General features: G+C 47.3%; 6 protein-coding genes across 6 annotated transcripts; 3 read left to right on the top strand and 3 right to left on the bottom strand.

Annotated features, from left to right (window-relative positions):
• Nucleotides 1–642: 642 nt before the first annotated feature.
• ABOM_003788 (uncharacterized protein) lies at nt 643–1,674 on the top strand (the record flags this gene model as incomplete). Its single annotated transcript, XM_022530918.1, has 3 exons — nt 643–667; nt 729–1,167; nt 1,269–1,674. 3 exons carry the CDS (start codon nt 643–645, stop codon nt 1,672–1,674), a joined length of 870 nt encoding a protein of 289 aa, XP_022391059.1.
• A 1,223-nt stretch (nt 1,675–2,897) lies between these two features.
• ABOM_003787 (alpha/beta hydrolase) lies at nt 2,898–3,869 on the bottom strand (the record flags this gene model as incomplete). The annotated part of the gene is made up of 1 exon (XM_022530917.1): nt 2,898–3,869. The coding sequence occupies one exon, from the start codon at nt 3,867–3,869 to the stop codon at nt 2,898–2,900; it is 972 nt and encodes a 323-aa protein (XP_022391068.1).
• Nucleotides 3,870–5,163: 1,294 nt separating this feature from the next.
• ABOM_003786 (NmrA/HSCARG family protein) lies at nt 5,164–6,081 on the top strand (the record flags this gene model as incomplete). Its single annotated transcript, XM_022530916.1, has 1 exon — nt 5,164–6,081. The coding sequence occupies one exon, from the start codon at nt 5,164–5,166 to the stop codon at nt 6,079–6,081; it is 918 nt and encodes a 305-aa protein (XP_022391069.1).
• Nucleotides 6,082–7,159: 1,078 nt separating this feature from the next.
• On the bottom strand, nt 7,160–7,900 carry ABOM_003785 (GILT family thiol reductase; the record flags this gene model as incomplete). The annotated part of the gene is made up of 4 exons (XM_022530915.1): nt 7,160–7,503; nt 7,574–7,598; nt 7,684–7,823; nt 7,885–7,900. The coding sequence occupies 4 exons, from the start codon at nt 7,898–7,900 to the stop codon at nt 7,160–7,162; spliced, it is 525 nt and encodes a 174-aa protein (XP_022391066.1).
• A 7,314-nt stretch (nt 7,901–15,214) lies between these two features.
• Nucleotides 15,215–16,974, bottom strand: ABOM_003784 (PEX28-32 family peroxisomal membrane protein; the record flags this gene model as incomplete). Its single annotated transcript, XM_022530914.1, has 3 exons — nt 15,215–16,541; nt 16,603–16,740; nt 16,811–16,974. The coding sequence occupies 3 exons, from the start codon at nt 16,972–16,974 to the stop codon at nt 15,215–15,217; spliced, it is 1,629 nt and encodes a 542-aa protein (XP_022391067.1).
• Nucleotides 16,975–18,678: 1,704 nt separating this feature from the next.
• ABOM_003783 (putative protein kinase) lies at nt 18,679–22,621 on the top strand (the record flags this gene model as incomplete). The annotated part of the gene is made up of 2 exons (XM_022530913.1): nt 18,679–22,557; nt 22,610–22,621. 2 exons carry the CDS (start codon nt 18,679–18,681, stop codon nt 22,619–22,621), a joined length of 3,891 nt encoding a protein of 1,296 aa, XP_022391064.1.
• Nucleotides 22,622–23,411: the final 790 nt, after the last annotated feature.

Here is a 23,411-nt window from a genome sequence, read left to right as displayed (position 1 = left end):
CAATGTCAATTATATTCATATGTTGTCTTGGGTAAGAACCGGAGTCTTATGCAATGAGAACTTCGTGCAATTGAAGCCCAAACCCTATATAGTCCGTGCGTTGCGTACACCAAGATTTATAAAATTATAGCAGTCGAAGTGCCCTATTCGTCATGATTACTTCATCGATGAACAACTATGCTACGTGAAAGACGTGGGATTTGACTAATGTTAAACCCTCTGCCCATCGGCCGATGAAGAACATCTCTTCGGCCGACCGGAAACCGGGTTAGTTACTGGCTCGACTGCATGCGTCAATCGGTGGATAATTCCAGTACAACTACGACATGGGGCAATATGTTCATTGGCAATTGCTGCCTTCCATTCCATTGGAATGTTTTTCACTCACGCTTATGCGCCCACCTTGGTAATCGCTGACCCGTCCCTATACTCCGCAAAAGCCACGCAGTTAATCTGCCGTGCTGACCATGTAAACTCCGTCAACTCCGTCTAACTCGATATCTCCGAAGAAGGGATGGGGCAACCCAATATTCGGTTTGTGGAAGATATATAACGTTGTTTCCACGTTTGGTGGAACTGATGAATGCGCCTGGCTACTTATAGAGCCCACACAAGACAACAGGTTCCCCGTACATTATAACCATGGACTCACAGCCTGTTTGGTTCAGTACGTAAAGATCTGATATATCGAAGGATACCAATTGTCTAACCGCATACTCTACAAATAGTTACCGGCTGCTCATCTGGGCTTGGCAAATCGCTGGTCCAGACTGCCCTGCAAGCCGGCCATCAGGTCGTGGCCACTGCTCGCAATGTTGCATCTCTCTCCTACCTACCAGACGGACCTCGTGTCCTCAAACTCGGTCTGGATGTCACCTCAAAGACTGATATCACGCTTTCCTTGTCTACGGCTGTAGATAAGTTTGGCCGCATTGACATAGTAGTCAACAATGCCGGATACGCCGTGATGGGCGACACCGAAACAGTGCCGGAGTCAGACGCCCGTCTTCAAATGGAAACTCTTTTTTGGGGGCCGGTTTTTCTTACACAACAGGCCGTTCGTATATTTCGAGAGGCGAACCCTCCAGGTCAGGGTGGCACCGTGGTGCAAGTATCATCCATTGGTGGGCTTGTGACATTTCCCGGCAGTGCATTTTATCACGCTAGGTAGGTAAAAATCCGGTTTCATATCTCAGCTTGTGTCAAATACCACCGTGAAACCATCACGTTCTCCAATCTTTTCGGCTCTGTTGCTAAAGGCTCAATAGCAAATTCGCCCTCGGCAGCTTCACTGAATCGTTTGCCAAGGAGATGGATCCTGCTTGGAATATTAAATTCATGGTGGTTGCCCCTGGAGGGATCAAGACAGACTTTGGTTCAAATATCAACTTTGCCGCTCGTCATCCTGCTTATGATACTCCCACTTCCCCGCTCAATCAGTTGCTGGCATATATGAGTAACCCTGCAGTTCAGGAGACATTCTCGACACCAGAACAGTGCGCTAGAGTGCTCTTAGACGCTGTCACAGGACAGGCGCAGCGACCGTTGCCAAGGCGGTTATTGATGGGTGCTGAAACAATTGCTCTACTGGAAGCTGATCTCAAAACCAGCGCGGAGGAATTGGAAGCCTGGAAGGATGAGACTGTGCGATGTTCGTCACAGAAGTCCCAGTAGGAAAGTTCAAATACCTACGAATCTCACAGGATTGCTTTCCTACATGAATATCAACTCGAGTTTACAGTCCAGCCGTCTATAATTAGAGAAAACAAGCAAGTCTTTCTCCTGGGAAGGCAGGCAATGCGCCTTTATTCTACTTAAGTTGCTTCAAGACCCACCGATGGGCTCTAAGCCGTCTCTACCTTCGCGACAGCTTGGTCTATCCCCTCCCACTCCCACTCTCCTGCCGCCTAATAAGGTCATCGATCTTCCGTCACCCGGCCATTGGTTTTACTGCCCAGCACCTATATATCGGTTAACGCTGCAGTCTGCGGGTGTTTATAGGTAGAATACAGCACATTGCAAATATAGAGTTTTGTATTTTCCGTATAGTCTATATATCAACTAATACTGCCTAATTCATTAAGGCTTATCAAGGCTGCCTATATTAGATCCGGCCTTTTAAGTTATGGAGCTGTTTCATTTCACGTTGTTACTACAAGTATTTCTTATAGCTGAACGATAGTATAGGGGCTGGCGATGACGAAAAAGAGACAGGCAACGATTACATTCATTAATATGCCCAAGGCCAGAGCCTGCAAGTCCTTTCTATATCCCAGGGCCCGTAAATTTAGATCCTATTGCCCGCGGGAGTTCGTTCTAAGCCTCATCTTGCTGTAGTCTGCTAGACATTAGTATCAGCCTTCGCGGTTTATTTATCCTTTCCCGGTTCTCTGGTTAGTCTGCTATCAGCACCTCTGACTCTTCTAGAGTTAGAGAGTCTGAGCCAACACTAGCAGGCGTGAGATACAACCTAACCGTTGCACAAGACGCTTTAGCTGATCGCGGCCCGGCCTGCCGAGAAAAATACATAGCCGTAGTATCCTAAAAATACCAATTTATCTATATTACAAGTCGTACGGTACTCTTCATGTCAGTCCGTAATAGAGGACTCTATTGTGTATCAGGGGAATAGCTAAGCCCCACACTGCGGTCTAATGACGCCTCGTGTCAAGAGAGTAAATTGCTACGTCGATTTTCGGCAGCCTATATGACATCTTTAAATTGACTATTAGATCCTTAGTTACTGTAACTAAGTAGAAACGAATCCTCCACTATGAATACATCTCTCACTTCAAGAACAAATTACATCCCTGATACATGCGAGATACACTTTACATGTAAGGGAACTCCGGCCACATCCTGGATTCCGCCGCATCCCTGAGTCGAACTGTACATCCCTATTGCGGCAGGTGCTGAGAAAAGAAGCTGACCAATTTAGGACCGCTGACGGTGGTGTTGTCATAAAGTCCGACATGGGTCTCGCCAGGGACCTGGAAGAGCTCCTTGGGCTCCAGGGCACGGTCATACGACTGCTGGCTGAAGTAAAGGGAATCCGCGGCAGAACCCGCAATGACCAGGAAGGGGCGGGGTGAGATCAAGGCATTCTGGTTGAAGGCCCAGAAGTTGACGATCTGGTCCAAACTGCGAGTAACAACGCGGTTCGGGGCCCGGGGGTGATATCCACGAGAGGTACGGTAGTATTGGCTGGCCTCGCGCCACAAGGTGGGAAGATCGGCGGGCAGGTTGTTCGGGTCTTCAGGAACGATGGGAGACAGCTCAGGTTGGGCACCATGCGCTTCGGCCGTACGGAGCTCGCCAGCCTCCTTCAGTCGCTGCTCAATGACAGTGCGGTTAAATGCTCCAGTGGTGTACTTAAGCCCCTCACGGAAGAGACTTCCGACATCGACGGCGCTGACAGTTGCAACGGCCTTCATGCGCAGATCGGTTTGGGCCGCGAAAGGGACATAGCCACCCGAGGCACAGATACCGAGGGCTCCGATATTCTCCGGGTTAACCTCGTCCAACGTAGTGAGGTAACTCACGGCGGCCTTGAAGTCTTCAACTCGCTGGCCGGGATCTTCAAGAAAATGGGGAGAGCCGCTGCTCTCTCCCTGGTACCCGGCGTCGAATGCCAGCGCGAGGAAGCCGTTTTCAGAAAGGTGTTTTGCATACAAGCCGGCGGTTTGCTCCTTCACACCTCCGTAGGGGTGGCCGACTACAATGGCGGATCCATTGCGGTTGGGAGCTGAGGACTCGGGGAGGTAGAGTTCGCCGACAATCGTCAGGTTGCGGCTGGGAAAGGTCACCCTGCGCGCAAGGGCGAGGTTTGCAGCTATCAAGAGCTGCGTAAGGTAGGTGGAAGGTTTCATTTTTGAGCTGCTGTGCTACTTCTTGCTATGGGAACGCTTTGGATAGAAGAGAAGATGATTGCTCGATACAGAATGGAGACGGCAATGGAGTTCCCAAGGGCAGGTCTGGCTTATATAGTTCATCCGGAAGGACTCTAACTCTATCCTGGTCTTCTGCTTTCCTCACTGCCGTCCCCTTTTTCTCCTTCCTTATCTCCGAATCTAGGTGAGGCTTACATATCTGAAGATTGCACCATGCCATCACCCTATGTGAACAATAATACTCTGGAGCGGGATGCTAGCACTTACCGGCGCCACGGCGTCGTCATCATTAATGCTAATTTCTTGGCCCATTTTAACATCTAAGATAGGTCACCAGTCCTGTGCATCGTTGAGAAGTTCAGTATTGTGGGGCCCCTACTATCTTTCCTGCGGGTCGAGTCGAAGATCCCTGAAAGAAGAGCCGATGAGACCTGCCTTAGTGCTGCAGCCATTCGATTGGCAGAACTAGATCTCAATAATACGATTAAACAGGCCTTAGCCACCAATTCAAGTCGTTAGTGTCAGGAAGCGATATGGGGTTCAGAGGCGTTCATATTCTGCAGCAGCACAGGCATACAGCACTTAGTTACGTTCACATTACATAGACTTACAGGGCAGGACTCTGTACTCAGCTAAAGCAGATCAGAATAATCGTCTGGCTACGGATTCCTGACTCTAAACTTCGCGGCGTTTCGCCAGGTCGGGCATAACAACCTCCAGTGCGTCGTTAAACCCCTTGTCACGGGCTGGGTTTGATCAGGGGAGCACTAAAAGATTGTCCAGGGATGATCACGGAGACTTTTGGCCTAGTTTAAAGTTGGAGAGCCGAAACTGTAACTCACCTCCACAGTTGCGGCATATACTTCAGTGGGATGTGGAGTCTAGAACTTTAATCGTGCCAATCGCCGAAAGTCTTTCGGCCGAAAATGCCAAGAACAACCTTCGATGGCTGTGCTCTTCATCGCGGTCATCCCCGATAGTTGGTCATCTTCGGCCGATAAATGAAGAACCTTGTTCAAGTCGAACGTAGCAGCCTGGGGAACCGAACCAAAAAGCCCTTGGCTGATGTTGCCTGTAACCTCGGAGACATTTCTCTTGTTTCTCCGGGATTTGTGTCCGTAGTCTTTCATCCTTGATTAGAAATTCATTTAGGTATTAGTAACAGTTATGAAAAGCCATCTCGGGGCCTGCTATAAGACTTAGCAGCAGCGATCCTCTCCTTCCATCCCTACTATATCGCTTCAATCTGTCGTTGGAGAGCTCCATACCCATCATGTCCAAGATACTAGTCGTATTTGGAGCCACTGGAAACCAGGGTGGTTCCGTCGTCAATTATGTCCTCAACGATCCTCAGCTCTCCCAGGTTTACCGTGTTCGCGCCGTGACTCGTAACCCTTCTCAGCCTGCCGCTCACAACCTCCAAGCCAAGGGAGTCGAAATTGTCCAGGCCGATGCAGATGACCCTCAATCCCTTCAACGAGCCCTTGATGGTGCGAGCACCGTTTTCATCCTCACCACTGAGGCCTACAGCAAGGCCCGCGAAATTGCACAAGGGAAGGCTATCGCAGATGCCGCAGTTGCCGCAGGGCTCGAGTACATCATCTACAGCACCCTGCCGGGCGTAACGGAAATCACCGGCGGCCGCTATCGTAAGGTAGGATACTACGATAGCAAGGCAGAAACTGAGCAATACATCCGATCCTTGCCGATTCGAAGTGCATTCTTTGCCCCAGGGTGCTATATGCAGAATTTCCACAACGTGATGAAGCCTCAGGATCTGGGGGATGGGACGTATGGCATTGTTAATTTCGTCTCGCCCGATACACTACTGCCGCTCATTGATATCAACGATTCGGGGAAGTTTGTGGGGGCGATTCTTGCTGAGCCGGACAGATTTGAGGGCGAGATGGTGGCTGCGGCCGAGAAGCTCTATTCTTTTTACGATGTGGCCAACCTGCTGAGCAGCTCCCTCGGCAAGACAGTCAAGTATCAGCAGGTGGCATTGAGTACATTTAGAAGTCATCTTCCCCCTGACCATGCCGATGCTTTAGTGGAGACTATGGGGTTTTTTGAAGATTATGGCTATTATGGACCACACACGAGGGATTTGGTCGCAAAAGGTGCAAAGCATGCTGCACACCCATTAACCACCTTCGAAGCATACCTCACCCAGCAGCCTATTGATTTGTGATATCATGCAACCAGAACATCCTCAAATAAATTATTTAATGCCGATCCACACTGGAACCCGCGGGTCTGCCGTAGAATATTTCTCACTCTATCTCACTGGCGTGGCCATTGTAATACTTTAATCGTGTTAGCGAGGATCCTATAATTCCACCACTAGCCTCTTAATCCCACGTACCTGTGTAGCAAGATTAATATTCGCTCTTTAATGTTGAGAGTACGCGCAGTGAGATGAGTCTATTCAAGACCTGTACATGTGTGATCCCGACAAGGACCACGGGGCTTTGGCTCCTGAGATGCATTCTTTCTCCGCAGATTCTATCCCGGTGAAGACGACGAGCCAGACACTGACAATACCATGCGAGGCTGGTCCCCAAGTTGAAGAGGGGGAGCAATATCGCAAAGACGTCACGAAGAAGGTGCCAGTCCGTGATACGTTTTGGTTGAAAGGCCAGCCGTACTCGATATTCGATATGTTGAACTATGATGGTTTGAGCCCGACATTTCTCAGTTCTTCGTGCTATCACTGGTAGCATAAACCGATCTATGGAACGATCAAGGAAGTTATACTGATCCCAGATACTTGCTATTCCACGGCCATGTTCCATAACTATGCGGAATTGGTCCGTCTGGTTCCCATCTCCCTCAGCTATATCTGGCCTGTGTAGCTACTCGAGTACTTATATTTATCGAGCTGAAATACGAGCTATCTGGGTTGGTGTGCTTTATTACGATTAGAATAAACAAGATCACCAGGTGGGAGTTGGCAGTGAAAACAGGTGACAGTGTAAAGAAACAGGAGATAGATATAGTCTATATAGGAGGCTCGGCATTCGGCCTACTGTTTGGACCCGGTATAGATATAAAGTTTGACAATCTACCAAATAGTAATAGATTGTTCCAACTAAACAGTTATCTGACGGAGGTTCGAGTGTAAGATTTAGCTTGCGGGGCTATTTATAAACAGATTTAAGCTTATTTACTTGTTCTCAAACACAAATGTTTTGAAACATGGTGTTGATATCTGGCAAACTGACCTCTCCTAGAAGCTCCTCGCTTCAGTGCTACCTAGCCAGCTACAGTTATCCAGCGCCGTCCTCTCCATCCCCAGATAACTTCTTAATCTCCCGAACCAAATTCTCAACAACACCACGACCAGGCGGGCACTTCCACTCATAGGTATGCCGAACGCACCACACCTTATCATCCACACGAACAGTGCAACTAGCTTTCGCATTCACGGCAACGCTACGCGCGACGCTGCTAATCAAAAGCTCCAGACCTTCTTCACTGTTCGCACAGTCACCGATCTTCTCATAATCGACGTTATGTTCCTGCGCACACTCCTCAATTAATCCCTTATCTGAAACGCGCTCAAAGTCCGATAGCACGAAGGCATTGAAATCCAAGGCATCACCGATAGAGTCTACGTGTCTCTCAGAACACACGAGAAATTAGCTGCCTTTGCATTCGTTCATGCCGTGTTGGCAGGTTACGTCTCTTCTTGGCTTTTCCCAAACCCTGGCGATTTGGGAGTTAGGATCCTGGCAGTGTACTCTGGGATGATGGTCGGTGGTTGTTGCTGAGTCTGAACTCAGTCTCTCACGTAGCTGATTCTGAAATCCACTTGATCTTCCACTTGCCAATATGCAGGGGCTACGAGCTTTTGCAGACAGTCTCGGGTGTCGGGGCAGCGGCTTTCGATGTGGACTTCGAAGGGAACTTTCCGCGTCGCCTCGTGAGAAACTCGATGAGTGTATCCCGTTTGTTTAGCATCGACGAAACGGAAAGAAGTAAAACAGATTACAGCTAAGAACAGACATGGAGCGATGACACAGGACCGGAGCAGTGAGTGTGGTTTGGACACATGAGTCTGGGAGCGTAGGGGACTTGCTGTGATTGTCCTTTTATGACGCTGGTTTTCCATTCTGGAGGGTACCTGGCTTGACATAAATGAAGAGAAATAGTAAAGTTAATATAGTCAACTCTTGTACTCAACTTCAGTGACCGTATAATGTGCTCATTCTGACGCAACATGCGCAAAGGGGGACTTTTATATGACAGTGAACGAATGGGCTAGTTTCATTTCAGTGTGGCCAACCTACATTCCTCTTGATCCACTTTTCCGCAAGGAAAGCTATCCATATGCTACAAATTGTTGGAGAATCTTTGTAACACATCCAGTTAAAATCTTCTTTTCTAAGCTACTCGCCCAGGAGCATCAATATTGAACAGTGCTGTTGTATCCACTGTTGCCTTACTTTTCCACTTTTCAAAAACTGGCACCCACCACTGTCAGAAACGCTGATTGTTTGATTCTCTACTTAAATTCAGTTTCCTTGTGTGTTTTTGTTTATGCATATTCATTGTTGTCATAATCGCCTAGTGAAGGGTGAGCAATTCACCCTTCGGAGCAACAGGCGATGTGTAGGCCAAGTTAACCGGGATTAGAGTATCTTGATCAAACTCCATGTCGTTAAATGATGCAAAAATGAGGCAATGGGATGATCCTCCAAGACGGAACGAGCCAAGCCCCTGTCCTTTCATGATCTTTTGGCCTTCGCTGACTTAAAATGCACAACTAGCAATCTCCTCCATTCCGACTGCGATAAAACACATAAGCCCAGTAACCGGATTATCGGCATCAATGAAATCAGTGCGCGAGGGGTGGCCGCGGTCATGTAGCGCTGGGACATATTCGGCGAAGAGGGATCCGGTATGTTGCGGTTGCTGTATACCTCCGGGAAATCGTATCTCAGAAAAGGAGATGTCTGGTATTCTCACTACCCTTTGTATCGTTCCAGACGCTGGGGAGTGCCAGCAGTCATAGCACCCAACGGCCAACACGCTTGGTATACCGTACCGCCGACGAGGTCGTTGATGAAATTACTGTCTAGCATACGAAGCGATTGTGGTTACTCTTTCACTGTAAATTGGGTGCTTCTTGACACATCAGGTGCACACTTGTAGGCAACGAACTCGCAAGCGTTGCAATAACATCTTTGCGTTTGTCAGACCAGTCATTATTTCTGTCTAGATATTCGACCGAACGGATATTACCAACCTGCTATGGCAAAGTGCCCTTCATTCACTAGCTCTATTCTCGAAAGGCCATGCCTTCTCCCACAATCCCCGTTCCTCAGAAGTTTTTGATTCCCGATCTAAAAACCTCTTTTTGGCAATTTTAAGTCTTCTAACAACTTCGTCATAATCACCAGGAGACACAGCCCCGTTCCAGCCTGTATACACTCCTAACTCGTTAATCACTTGCGCTTTCCGCTCGACATCTCTCTCCCATTTGGCATACTCCTCGTTCTGCTTAACCAAGTCATGCTCTGTGTAGCTCAGGGGGCACGGAACACTAGGATTGCCGTGATTATCCTCTCCAACTAGCTGCCTCCAAACATCATCTCTAGTGAGATCAGCCAGAAGCGTTTGGAGATGTAGTTCTCCATCGTCAAATATTGACCCCACTAGACTTAATAGCTCAGAGTGCAAGGTTTCCCAATATTGAGATGCATGAAGTAAGTCCGGGGCTTCCTTATACACTTGTGTCTCGTAGTAAAGCCACAGCTTCTGTGCAAGAAACAGCTCACCAGCAGCTCTTTTATCTTGGGGACTGAGGTCATTGATATTCTCCCGAAGGCTAGGTTGAACGAACCGTTCTGGCTTCGGGCCATCAAATTCTATAAGAGATGGATGATGGGCAATAAGGAACATCGGATAAATAGGAACAGCTTGCCAATCGATGATACCAGTTATCTTGGTGGGTTTATCTTGGTCAACGAAGATATTGTCGGAGTGTAGGTCGTTGTGCCAGACTATACCCGCGTTGAGCCCATCATCTTTTGGTAGGATATGTTCATATATCTTAAGAAAGTCCTGTGGAACAGACAATTTTGCTTCCTTTGTAGGATGATAACCACCAGGTCCATTGAAAATGCCCTGTTGGCTATCTCGAGGAAAATTTGAAAATGTATTCACACAGACTAGTTCTCGCTTAACCAGCACATCCATGGTGTTTCTTGGACTTGTCCCTAGTATATGACGCAATTAACTTGATGTATACTTGGTGGGGAGGTGAAGTAACTTACAGGGGCCTCTATGAATGTCAACCTTACCTCGTCTGTCATCAAACCACGCTCGCCCTGTTGTCGGTCCGATTGCGAAGGTATCGTCAAATTCGATGCTTTCAGAGTCTGATACATCCTTACGAAGGTATAATGAACCATGAGAGGGAAACCTTGCCCTAGAGAGTGTGGAAATAAGGGAGCCAATTTGCTTCGTGATTGATAGCTTGTCCCGCGGCTTAAGGCTTTCCCACATGCGGCTAAGCTCAATCCCTTGGGCCTTTTCCATGACGAACGTTTGGATGTGGGATTTTAACAACTGTCGTCCGTCCTGCATGGTAGCAAGAAACGCTTTGTTGAAGTTCCTTCGGGGAGCTTTGAGATGTTGACGCAAACCGCATTATCCCCGGCTGCCTCCTCTGCAATTTTAATCAAAGCATTTAGATCGAATGAAACGTATCTCATTTGCAGCTGCCGCGCCTCCTTCTAGATCCATCGCTGAGCCGAATAAGTGTAGAGATCACCTGGATCACAGTCTAAAAGCTAATTAGCAGCCAACATTTACTACAGTAAGAGATGTTACCTAAAAGTTTTGTTTCGGAGCTTGCCCTTCTCCCGGGCATAGTGGACAATGACCGATATGTGATTGCATAAAAACGGGAATAGTAGAGAATAGACGTACGAAGCAAACACCTTCTACTTTGTAATGACCTTTCTGTGTGGTCTCTCCCAAACAAGTAGGATGATTGTACAATCTAAGCATCTTGATGCTGGTCCGGTATGTCTCGGCTGTTGACACGTGATATATTTTCCCAGTAACGTAGACAATAATTGATCCTATTCCCCCCTAACTACACCAACTCTTTGTCATATGATATAGTCTTCTAGCTACCGCATAGGCCAGACTGGAATATGGCCCTTTTCATTTTTTATACAAGAGAGTTACCCAGCACGTAAATCTATATGTGATGGACGAGGCTATTCTTAGGGGAGAGGTATTACGCGTGGATTTGTTTCCTTCACTTGATCGGATAGGGTCTGCTATGTTGAGAGAATGTAGCGTGGAGAGTCATGAAGCGATCTAGATCCTCCTAAGGTCCATTGAAAGTCTTGTATACCGTCCAAGGTATTTTGGCACTGAGATTCTATGCTACCAAAGATAGGATCCTGCCAAGCTCAGAGCAACCAGGCGGCTATCTATTACTAAATGTGCTGCCAGGTTTGTTCCGGCACCAGGAGCAGGCCATACGATACGGCTTCAGAAATATATTTTCATCTGATGTGACACTTGCGCTCTTTTTTTCCCCTCCATTTCTAAAAAAAAAAGCGGGTCTCAAGAGTCAAGCTTAATACTAAATATTTTTACGAGTATATCAGTGGTCCGCTGAATTGCGGAAGTAAATTCAAAGCTTAGTCTTCTGAACCAGAGCTTCTCTGTGAACGGGGACAAAGATAACCGGTGGGCATCGCACGGAAAGTTAGCATTCATCGTGGTTCGAACCTTTCGATGGGCTCCCTCAACTGGATGTTCCCATTTAGGCTTGGCAGAGTTGCAGTTCCACTGGATACCCTAGGCCTAGAACACGCTCGCGCATACTTTTTCATGGAGATAGTCACCTAAATAGTACAATCATTCATATAGCTGGTTCCATAAACTCGTTATTTCGCCGTTAGGGTACCTACCTAACTTTCTTAAAAATGCGAGAGGTTACTTCGGGGAAAAGAGATGCGATCTCATCATCTCATAGTGGTGTGTCCTCCTTGTTTGTGTATAATAACAGTAGCCGAGAGGATTTTAAGGGTCTTTTTATTTTTATTTTTATTTTTATTTTTTTTCTTTTGTTCTTTTGTTCTTTTGCAATAAATTTAGTAGGGCTCTTCTGAGATCGACTATGTAGCACATGACCTAACAATTACAGTGTTTGGTACCAAATACATAATTCCTATTATTCAGTTCGGCATGGACAAGGTATATATGCAGCCCAATATGAACTATTGCTAACTCCGGCATCTGAAAGGTAAGGAATGGCTAGCTCTTACTGGGAGTCAAGCTTTCCACCTTGGTGGTTCCAGTAGTATTACCCGTGCTTTCAGCATGAGTAATGCTGTTCAGGATATCAGAAGCTGATAGTAGCGTGAGAAAGGTTCTGGAAGTCTAGACTTTCTTTTCTTACAATGGCCCCAAGATTTTGTGGAAAGTACTCCGTAATGGTGTTTGAAATCTTAAGTTTTTAACGTTAGTTGTTTTTCTCCTTGTTCCCTCTGTGTACGTGGCATGATCTTCGTATATGAAACCATAATTGTTAAAGGGCAGTTGCTTTTTGTAGTCTTCACTATCTGCCAGTGTTTGACCATGGCACATCTAGTCATATGAACAACGTGGTTCCAGATAACTAAAACCCCCCAATCAGGGATCAATAAGCCATAGTCTGTATTTTTATTTATATTAGAGTCGCGCCTAGAACAGTAGGAACAAGTCTGAAATTCTTTTGTTGAAGTTTGTCAGGAGATTTCTGAATGATCCCACAGGTTGGTCCAAATCTGTGTTATTCCTGGTACCCTGGGCAGTTGCAAGCCTCTATCATGCGTTCTATACCAACCCCCAACTGGATAATAATGTCTACAAGCACATAGAGTGTCTGGGGAAGTCTAGATTTCAACCAGCTCTAGGTATGTCTCACTATAAAAGCCCCGACACAGTAGTGTTGAAATGAGAACCTCCAACTTCCATGAGCCTTTGCATCCACAGTCTAGGCTGACTTTAGTATCTTATCTTTTAAAATAACTCAACCTCCTCATGAAGCCTGTCCTATTCATACTCACTGCAGCTCTACCTGCTGCTGTCCTGGCAACTCGGTCAGACATAGTCCCGGATGACGAGCCTGATTTTCAGCCTATCAGAAAGCAGACCTTTGCTCAATGTAAGGTGCCAAAGGGGAGGACGCTCAACTGGTACAAGATGCCATGTGGCGGCCAAAGAAACCCCAAGCCCTATGGAAACGCAAATAACGATGTTCCTCTAAGGCTTTGCCGTGCAGGGTTTTGTGACGGCACGTATGTTTACCCCTGGATCCCATTGCAACCTCACTACCCTGTTATTCAGACATTTAGTTCAGGTATACATCAAACGAAAAGCCTGGCTGACTGTAGGATAGTGACTGGCTCAAGCAAAAGAATGGAAGATGGATTAAACAGTCAGACTTGGAAGCCATTCCTCCCGCGGGCCGTGGCTGTGAGGTTGCGGGTAAGTGTTCGCAATGCTTATTGTAGCAGGCTCCATTTTTTATTCTAATTTATTATGAATTTATTCTTTAATATAGATTTCGAGGACTGCTCCTTTTGACATCAAGTCGCTTTTACATGACTTCCTATTGATAGTTCTAACCGTGTCTTTATGCTGGATTGTCTTTCTTAAGTCAGTTGCAAGTGAAAAGGTGGTGAACCAAGGAAACACAAGATAAAATGCCAATCTGAGAGAGTCGGAAAGAAATAACTATAACAAGGTTGGGAAAAACATGATATGCTAGCTAGCTAGCTTATGTTTCTTTGTGGTTGTTACGGGTTAGCCTTGATGTTCGCAGACTGAAGTATCCCACTAAGTATATAATTCTTTGTCAACCATTGCTTGTTTGTTCGTGTAATTAACTTAATTAATTTATGATATTGATGCTTTCCCTCCTTTTCCTTTTTTATTTTTTTTTTTGCAAGAGTAAAGAATTTAGAGCACCTAAAAACCGGATTTGACGTATTGAGATACCCATCCGACATGACCACTTTCTGTTATACAGAAGTTCCGGCCTAAGAGTCTGATATGCGCATCCCTGAAAAACTCAATGCTATTATCTAGGAATCGCAAACCATAACTAGCCCGACGCAGCAGGCACATTAGTGTAAATCGGTTTCTTAGTCTCTTGAACAATTAGTAGGTGAGAAGTCTAGTTGTTATACAGGCGAACAATCTCAAAAGTTGGTAGACAGTATTTAAAGTTAGGAGCATTGCGCTATGGTGCTGAAAATACCTCAAGCCGTGATTTCACTGAGAGTAGAAATCAAGTTGAATATATTGGTGCTATTCGAGTCTATTATAGTTGGCATATCATCCAAGATGCTCATATCGACATGCATTGTCCCTATGAAATGATCAAACTACTCAACCAACCTTGTGAGGTGGATATCTGCGTAGTGCTGGGTGTGGAGTTCCAGATGACTACGTGTGTTCTTTGCCTTTTCAGAAAATGCCAGTCGAACAAAGTCTCGTGTTGCCCAGACATGACTAAATCATATATTCTCTTGGTGTAACATACTTTCTATTTTGTTCAACATGGCAGTGTCCGCTTTAGAGGAAAGTCTGGCACTCGCTAATTAGGGTGTAAGAGAGGTGATGACTACAGGATATCAATATACCTTACTATTCTGAGCATTTTCCTGGCTACTTCAGTCTCAGGTGCAGAGTCAGATGCTCAGTCTACACTGTCAGAGTTTGTGCAAGCCTTATATTATTGGTGTCAATCAAATACTATTCAGGAATCACCTCTATATCGTATCCGAGAGCTAAGGTCCAGTTCGATGAAAGGAAGCGGACGTAGATCAGATTGATAATCTTGCAAATGATCTGTTTTATCTAGCCCCAACTACGGCAAGCCTACCAGAATCAGGCAAGGACTTTGGGCAGGGATTTGGAGAGTACTTCATTTCAAGAGAACAAAAATATTAGAATGACCTTGGCATCTTGCAAGACCGTCTCGGGGCTACTGAGATAAGTTAACATAGTGATTTATATATCGCCTTTATGTATTTCCACGCTGACGCAGCCCGCACAGGCCATCATGTTGGCTTCCTGCTATGTACGATTGCACACAATGGTTACGAAGATATCTACGTAGTATTATATACGTACTGTTATTGAGATTGTCGTTCAGCACTCAAAATTTGTGGATCGCTAATGTGCCTCTCTGAGATATCCGGCTGGACACTGCGCATATCGGTATTATTCATAAAAATGGAGAATATAGATTATTTACAAATTAATTCACGCCCAACAGCTACAGATCATGCATAATTTCAGCATCAATCTCTATCTTCACTGGCCGTATATGCCTTATCGCTTTCCGCTGGCATACTCGTCCTGTGTACGATTCGCGCCCATCGTCGTCTTCTCCATTCTCCCATCACTGATGGTCCAGTACCTCCCTTCTCCTCGTAATCCTGCGACGCCCGTCCCTTTCCTTTCCGTTTTACCTTCTTGACTTCCCCCTTTACGGACGATTTCAAGTCGGAGTCAAACTCCTCATAACCTAATGCAGCGTTTACCCCGCTACTATCCCGGTATGATGTAGCAGATGGGAGGTCCCAGACCCAACCCCCAATTTCGTCATTCGCCGCGTTTTCCTCGGGGGCACTTTCTGAAACTTCAAAGCCGACACCAGTAATCATTCGTTCGACGACCCACTCGCGGCAATCTAGGTCAAGTTCCCACTTCTTGCTTTTCCAAGCCCAGCCAGAAGGCGGCTGAACATCCTCGAAGAACCGACAGCCTTTAGGACGGTCTCCAGCAATACGCAATGGGGATAGTGGATCGTATGGCATGGGGCTGAAAATGAAGTGGTCCCATTGTGAGTCAGAATAAGGGGCCAGAGAGCGATATTGAATTTCGAAGATCTCCACCTCACGTTCTTCGGGATACGTGTCTAGGGAGATATCTGCTAAAGACCGTAATGAAGACATAGTTGCGGAGGGAGAAGATGGCAGGGGTACCCCTAGGACGTCCATTGTATCCTTCTTGCCATTGTTGGATTTTGTGAGAGCATTCCCAGCCGGTTCGTTCGTAAGGTCACCTGCAATATTTTGGAATAGTTCCTGGAGGCTGGGGTGGCTGGACAAAATGGCAGCGTCGCCACCCACAAGGAGTATATATCTCCACGGGAGGAGGTGCGCAGTCAGGAACAACAGAGCCGTAATGATTGTACAGACTAGAAAGACAACTGACGACACCTTTTCATTGGAGAAGTTCGTCAGAGGTGCGAATGCAGAAACCGTTGCATCATGTATGTCAGAGAAATCGGCCATACAGTTCTGCAAGTCCCGCATGTTCCGAAAGAAATCTTTAGATGTCTCTGGTGCCGGCTTGATCGTCTTGGCTGGTGCAAGTGCTGGCCCTTGATATGAGTAATAAGGAGTGATACTGGATGTCGATGTTGATGGAGGTGGAGGATGGCGTGCCAAAAAGGCGGGGACCATCACAAACAGTAAGATAGAAGCGATGGGTATAATTACGAGGAGATGAGGGTCTAAGCAGACGAAAGAGTAGACGAAGAGAAAAGAGAAAGTATGGGAAGACTTTTTCCAGGTGAGCAAACGCTCCATGCGCGTTTGAAATGAGAATACAATCCCAATTCTGCCAATGATTTCAGTCTCTGCTTGTGTCCAGACCACGCGCCCAGATACATGATACATACCTTGCATTGAATCTGCGGAAGTTATTAGCCATCAGGGGCAGACTGAAGGCCGGCCGTTTAGGATCGACAGGCCGCTTGTCGCCCATGACCACTGAGTCGTCGTTGACATCTTCTGCCGGGATTACTTGCTGCAAGAGTCTTGTTACAACTAGTCAGCGAAAGAATCCCGTAGAGATCAGAAACTCGAGACGATCGAGTGAGGTCATACTTGGCGAATAGTTTATCTTGCAAGGACCGGCCAGCACCCGAGGCGGATCGCTGATGTCCAGCAGAAGGTTTAGAATCTCTTGATTCATCCCTTTGTTTCCCCACGGAGATTACAGGGACAGGCTCGTCACGGTTGACGATAGCGTCCGGAGTATGTTCTTCCATGTTATATTCAGCTACCGGAAGAGATCGATAGTAAGCAAAAGCATTTCCGACAGCGGACAATAGCAATAGATGAAAGCCGCTCGGCTGTTTGCAAGCGGAAGCACATGCATCACATTACTAGAAGGCGGAGAGCCGAGTTCATATCAGCACACTGTGAATGAACCTAGCTTATCGGGGGGGGGTATCATCATGACAATACCAACCCCATGGTTATTTTACAATCGGGGTACCGCCTTGGTATTGCCCGGTATGTATTGGACTAGGTTGGCAACGGGCAGCCTTACCTTGGGTATACCTTAGGTAATACGTAGTATAACCTAATATCCATATTTTGGGTGTTATACCTCAACACACAACATTGTTTGTGCTGTTTGCAGGCATGCAACTGGGTCACTCTCGCAGCAAAAAGGAGCAGGGGGGTTTTTTGGTGATGGTTGTTTAGAGGTTAATCCTTAGTTGGGGCTTGTTATGTTTACAGGTAATTTCTTCCAGGTCTCCACCGGGATTTCAACTTGTCTATCTTTTTTTTTTCTTTTTTCCCTATTTTCTTAATAATTGTTTTCTTATACCTGGCAGGCCCTGGCAGGTTTCAAGCTGAGGGATAATTGTTTAGATTTGGTGATTAAAGAGATTATTTCTTGGCTCCTTCCTCCTCGTTGCTTTGTTCTACTGGTTGCTTATATACGACCCGTAACTTTCTTTCCCTACCGCCAAAAAGTCCATCAGAACTGCTGCCCCAGGCAGAGTCTCCCTCCGTCATCGACATCGCCGCCGCGCCGATATTTATTCCTTCAGGGGAATTTGGAACGAGATTGGACAGCGATCAACTTTTTCCCCCGAAGGTCTCTTCCCCCTTCGGTTTGCCCTTGTATACTTTGGAACAGAGACTGCTGTTCTTGACCCCCGCAATGGACCGCTAACCACCGTTGCTGGGTCGCGCGACATTGTTGGTCAAGGCACTCCTTTGTTTGAGAGACAGAGAAGTCATTTACTCCTAAATCCCATTGCGATTGGGATTCCACATCGAATTTACCGCCATTCAGCCACCAGTTTCTTGCCCTAGGTGCATCTGTATCTCGTTCGGGGACGACACAGTCGGAGAGTCTGAGGATGCCGGAAAAGCTGCCGGGCCAGCCATATTCAGGGAAGGGGCAGTCGCGTAAAGTTCAATCGAGGTCGTCGAGCCCGTCTCGACATGAAGATTCAGGCTCAGGAGGTATGTTCACCGGGCGCGATTGAAATGTTCTCATTGCAGCTGGCCGCTAACGTCTTTTCGTTGTACTGCAGCAGAAGGTCCCCCACGCAGACGGTTGCAAAAACACGCCTCAACACCATTTCTTTCAGAAGCATCCTATTCGTCAACCGAGACAAGGGGATCAAACTCAAATGTGACCAGCAGGAGGAGGTTCTCTATTCGAGATCAGAAGGCACCACAAGGCCCGCGACCGCAGGAGCCTGCCCGAAGAAGGTAGACGGAGCTTTCTCCCTTCATTTTCCCCCATTTGTTTTGGTGCCCTTGCTACTCCCCTACACGCATATCCGCCAGGCCCAATACTCTGGATTTTTGGTATATTGTATGATTCTGATCCATATCGTTATAGCAATCACCCCGGGTCGTTCTTCCACTCCGTTAACTCGTCAATCGATTCCACGAATGATTCGACGGAGAGTAGCAAGTTCCCTGCCAGCCTGCGATCCACCAGCATGGGCAATCTTTTGAAACCAGGCCTTAACCAGACTCCACCCGAGAACGCAGAATTCCTCACGCCCGTCAATTTCGACGACTTCCACAACAGCATAATGACGGAATCAAGTCTCAATCAGTTTCCCTTGCCCCGAAACGCGGGCACTGCTTCAGGCTTTCCCCCAATCAATTCCGCCCCGAATAAGAACGATGAGAATGGCATGTCTAAACGGTTGAGGAGCAACTCCATTAGGAGGAAAAGTGTGACCATTAGCAACCCTCCGAGCGACTCGGTGCCCTCCCGACCACCGACATTGGCTACAGCTACTCGAAGTCGTCGTCAAAGTCTCGCCCAACCGTCAAATGCAAACAACGCTGCTCCACGGACTTCACGTAAGTCCATAGGACAAGGTTCGATTCCTTCTGCGAGGCGACAAAGCTTGTCGAGTAGAAAGGCTAGTGCCGACACAGGCCACAACTTTCTGCATCCACGCCCTCAGAATCTTGACTCTATGCCAAATGATGCAACGAGACTACCAACCAGTGCACGAAATATCAAAGCCAAATCCCTACAGCCTCCGTCGAGGGAACCTCGTGAAACCTTCCTGACGACCACTGGATCTGCGGATCATTCCAGATCTTCGTCAACAAATGCCGTCCGAACGCCAGTCAAGCATGCACAAGCGCCGCTTACCACCCCATCGTCTACATCAAAGAGGGTTTCTGTAATGCCCCCGCACGCGACAGGCTTAGGGGCTCGTACTATAAGTCCGACGGATGCACGACGACTGAAGCGTATGTCAACGGCACCTCAGGCGCCTCCTTTGCCTTATACTCCTCCGACTCAGACCGATACATTACCCGTCCGTCCTCGTTCATGTGCACAGTCGCCGTCTTACATTCCTCGGAAAAGCGTGACTCCTTCCTCCAATAGAACTACCCCTGATCCATCCCGTAAATCCTATAGCTCTGGGTTATCTTTGTCGTCGACCACAAGTCATAACTCGGCAAGGAATTCCGGGGGATCATTACAAACCCGGCTTGCTCAGGCTGCATCGTCTTCTAGGCTCCCTACACCTAAACCTCGTGTAGAGCATGCTGTGGCAGCAGACGAGGAAGTACCCCCTGTTCCTGCTATTCCTAAGGCCTACGAGTCTCCGAAGGGGGAACCCGAGCAACCAAACTGTACAGCTCCTCGCAAATCACACCTTCCGGTCGATATTGCCATTTTGAAAGGCAAGTCGGACACGGAGTCGGACACAAACCCTACAGCTAGTGCAACTGAAGACGATACAACAGATCTGCCTGCCAAACGATCGTTAAAGACTCCAGAGGCCAAGCACAAACCAACCGCTAGCTTGGGCAAAAGGAACCTTCAGCCACTGAAATTGCCGCCGTTGAATTTACTACCTTTGGGTACACCAATGACTAACAAGATTCAAGCCATGAAAGACCGAGAGGAGGATGCGAAATCACGTACACCAACGAGTCAGGTTGTCGCAAAGACTCCAAGTACCCCTCTTACTGCCTCGAAAGCTAATTTCTTTGCGGTCGAAGACGAGGCTGTACCACGCACACAAGCGAGAAGCAGCACCGCACATTTTGTTGTGAGTACGTCTTCGGGTGCTACGTTGAGGACAGCCAGCAGCTCCAGCGCATTGGCATCTTTCGACAACATGCCTGCTGGGGTAAGGACAAACTCGCCTTATGTCTCATACTCGCTCCCGAAGAGTAATAGTGATGCCAATAATCTCCGCCAGAAGGCCAGTGCGGATTACTCTTACAGGGTATCACAGTCTCACAAATTGACGGGTCCACGCCCTCAAACCCAATCATCTGCTTTCTCTTCCAATGCAGAAACGATCAGCCAGATCTCTACCCCGTCTGATCCTGACAACAACAGCACTTCTGGGTCCTCTCTCAAGAATAAGATTACGATAACCCGCCATAGGAGCAATTCCCGACCTCAACAGGTAACGGACGCAAGTACAGACCCCACTAAACTCGAGCCCATGCCGCCACCTAAGCTTCCAGCGTCTGCAACCTGGAATAGCCTATCAACGGCCAAGAATACAAGTCCCACGCTGAAGCCAAGCTATTTCAAGTCAAAGCGACAGGTCTCTGTATCAAACGCAGCAGGCTCGCCAATACGGAAACCCAGTTTCAGCAGCGAACAGAGTCTTTCTTTAGAGCACAGCATCTCGAACGAGTCGCGTAAGAGCGATGTCGCGCCCCACCGTTCTGCATCATCAATCCTCTCCCCAGTTCACAGGATCCTCAACTCTGCGAAGTCGAACGCTGCCGCTAACTCCACTTCGCCCGATCCAAATGTTGACCCCGATATTCAGATTGCTGACGACGAGATGCGGAAACTTAATGGCAGGCGAAAGGATTTTGAAAACGCGGCGAAAGAGTTAGATGAACTGCGTCGCAAAGCTGGACCGAAAGAACGTGTCAGCCCAGCTCAGGCTCTCAAAATGGCAAATCTTAATATCTTTGAGCGTGGTGAGATTATTGACTTCAAAGATATCTTTTTCTGCGGAACTCAACACGCAAAGAAACATGTCGGGGACTTGAATGCGCAGGCCGCAAACTTCGGCTACGACGATGATCGCGGTGATTACAATATTGTCATTGGGGATCACCTAGCCTACCGATACGAAGTCATCGATGTTTTAGGCAAGGGAAGCTTTGGTCAAGTTCTAAGATGTGTTGATCACAAAACGGGCGGGTTAGTTGCTGTGAAAATCATCCGCAACAAGAAGAGGTTCCACCAGCAAGCCTTGATTGAGGTTAATCTGCTTCAAAAGCTCAAAGAGTGGGATCCTCATCGTCGGCATAGCGTTGTCAATTTCACGCAAAGCTTCTACTTCAGGGGTCACCTCTGCATATCTACAGAACTGCTCGGAATGAATTTATATGAGTTCATCAAAGCACACGACTTCAAAGGTTTCTCTGTCAAGCTCATTCGGCGTTTTACGAAACAGATTTTGAGCACACTGGTCCTTCTCCATACCAAGAAAGTCATCCACTGCGATCTCAAGCCCGAAAACATTCTACTTGTGCACCCAATGAGTTCCGAGATCAGAGTCATCGATTTTGGCTCTAGCTGTTTCGAGAACGAGAAGGTGTATACCTATATTCAGAGTCGCTTTTACCGCTCACCAGAAGTCATTCTTGGCATGTCATACGGTATGCCCATTGATATGTGGAGTCTGGGATGTATCCTGGCTGAGCTGTACACGGGCTATCCCATCTTCCCGGGAGAGAATGAACAGGAGCAGCTTGCTTGTATCATGGAGGTTTTTGGCCCTCCAGAGAAACACTTGATTGAGAAGAGTACACGGAAGAAGCTCTTCTTTGATTCCTTGGGCAAACCGAGATTAACAGTCTCCTCAAAAGGTCGACGTCGGCGCCCAAGCTCGAAGGAGCTCAGGCAGGTCCTGAAATGCGACGACGAGGCTTTCCTTGACTTCATCTCCCGCTGCCTTCGTTGGGATCCGTCTCGCCGACTTAGCCCGCACGATGCTCTCAGACATGAATTTCTCACAGGGCTCAAGATGCCCTCGCGGCCCAGGACATATACAGCGAGTTTGAATTCCCCAGCTAAGCGGGGGAACACTCTATCAACCCCGTCATCAGGTCGCCCACTTCCAGAACCACCTAGCACGAGTCTCAAGCATGGCACCTTTCTCCGTAGTCGAGATGTCTCAGGTAGCTCTCCAGTCAAGCCGATAGCCGGAAAGCGCCACTCAACTGTGAGTGGTGTCCAACCGTCCACCCCCAAGCGAAGTACAACTACTTCTACAACGACTCCTGGGTCAGCATTGCCTCGCGTTGCTGGTAGGAGCATCAGTGGGAAGCCAGATCTCGCAACAGCGGCGGCTGCGACCAGCCTGGTGAGTTGAATACTCTACTCATATTGGCGTACGGACTGCTAACCTTCATTAGAGAACTAAATAGGGCCGAGTGCTAACTTCTCCCTATTTTCTTCGTTTGCCCTTTCCTTTTGTTTTTCTTCTTTCCATTGCATTTTTGTAATAATAATTGTTTGACTATTAAGTTGCATAAAGAGGTCGGGAATGTTTGCGGTTTTGTACCCCTTTCATGATTCAAACTGCGCCGATAGAGGTGGACGAGGAAAGAGTTCATCTTATACCCTTGAGCATTTTCATGCTATTACACGATGCCTTCGTTTTGTCTCCTTCTTTGAGCATACTGTTTGCAATTCTGTTACGACCTCAGAAGCCAGCTTATTGCTCCACATTGCATGTCTAACCCCTTGTCGCTCGCTGACTCTAATTTTCTCTTGGATCTTATCATTATTTTCTTTTTTTCCCTTTTCTACTCGTTCCATATCTGCCCGATGTTTTACCCCATATCGATGGACTCGATGGTATTTTCCATTCACACAGGACATTGTATATTTACACATCTTTTTGTTCTGTCACTTCACTTTTCAGTTCTACCCATGTTCTTGGATGGTGGGAGTGTCAGGAGTCACGGGTTATGTTAGAATCAGAGCACCGATGCGTATACTGACGAAGACAAGTATAGTTAATTATCATAAGCATTCATAGATTCTGGGTGGTGTACATATATAATGGAAATTCAAGGAATGGACGGGTGGGTCCATCGCAACGAGAAAGATGTTCTTATACCGATCAATAAACAGTTGGTACTAGTATTTTGAAGGTGGTCGACAATAAACAAATACATCGATCAGATAAGATCTCCCGATAAGCAGCGAATT

Source organism: Aspergillus bombycis (assembly GCF_001792695.1).
Source record: "Aspergillus bombycis strain NRRL26010 chromosome Unknown contig00024, whole genome shotgun sequence".
Classification (NCBI taxonomy): Eukaryota; Fungi; Ascomycota; class Eurotiomycetes; order Eurotiales; family Aspergillaceae; genus Aspergillus; species Aspergillus bombycis.
The sequence above is the reverse complement of the archived record's forward strand: the minus strand, read 5'-3'. Positions and strand labels throughout refer to the sequence as shown.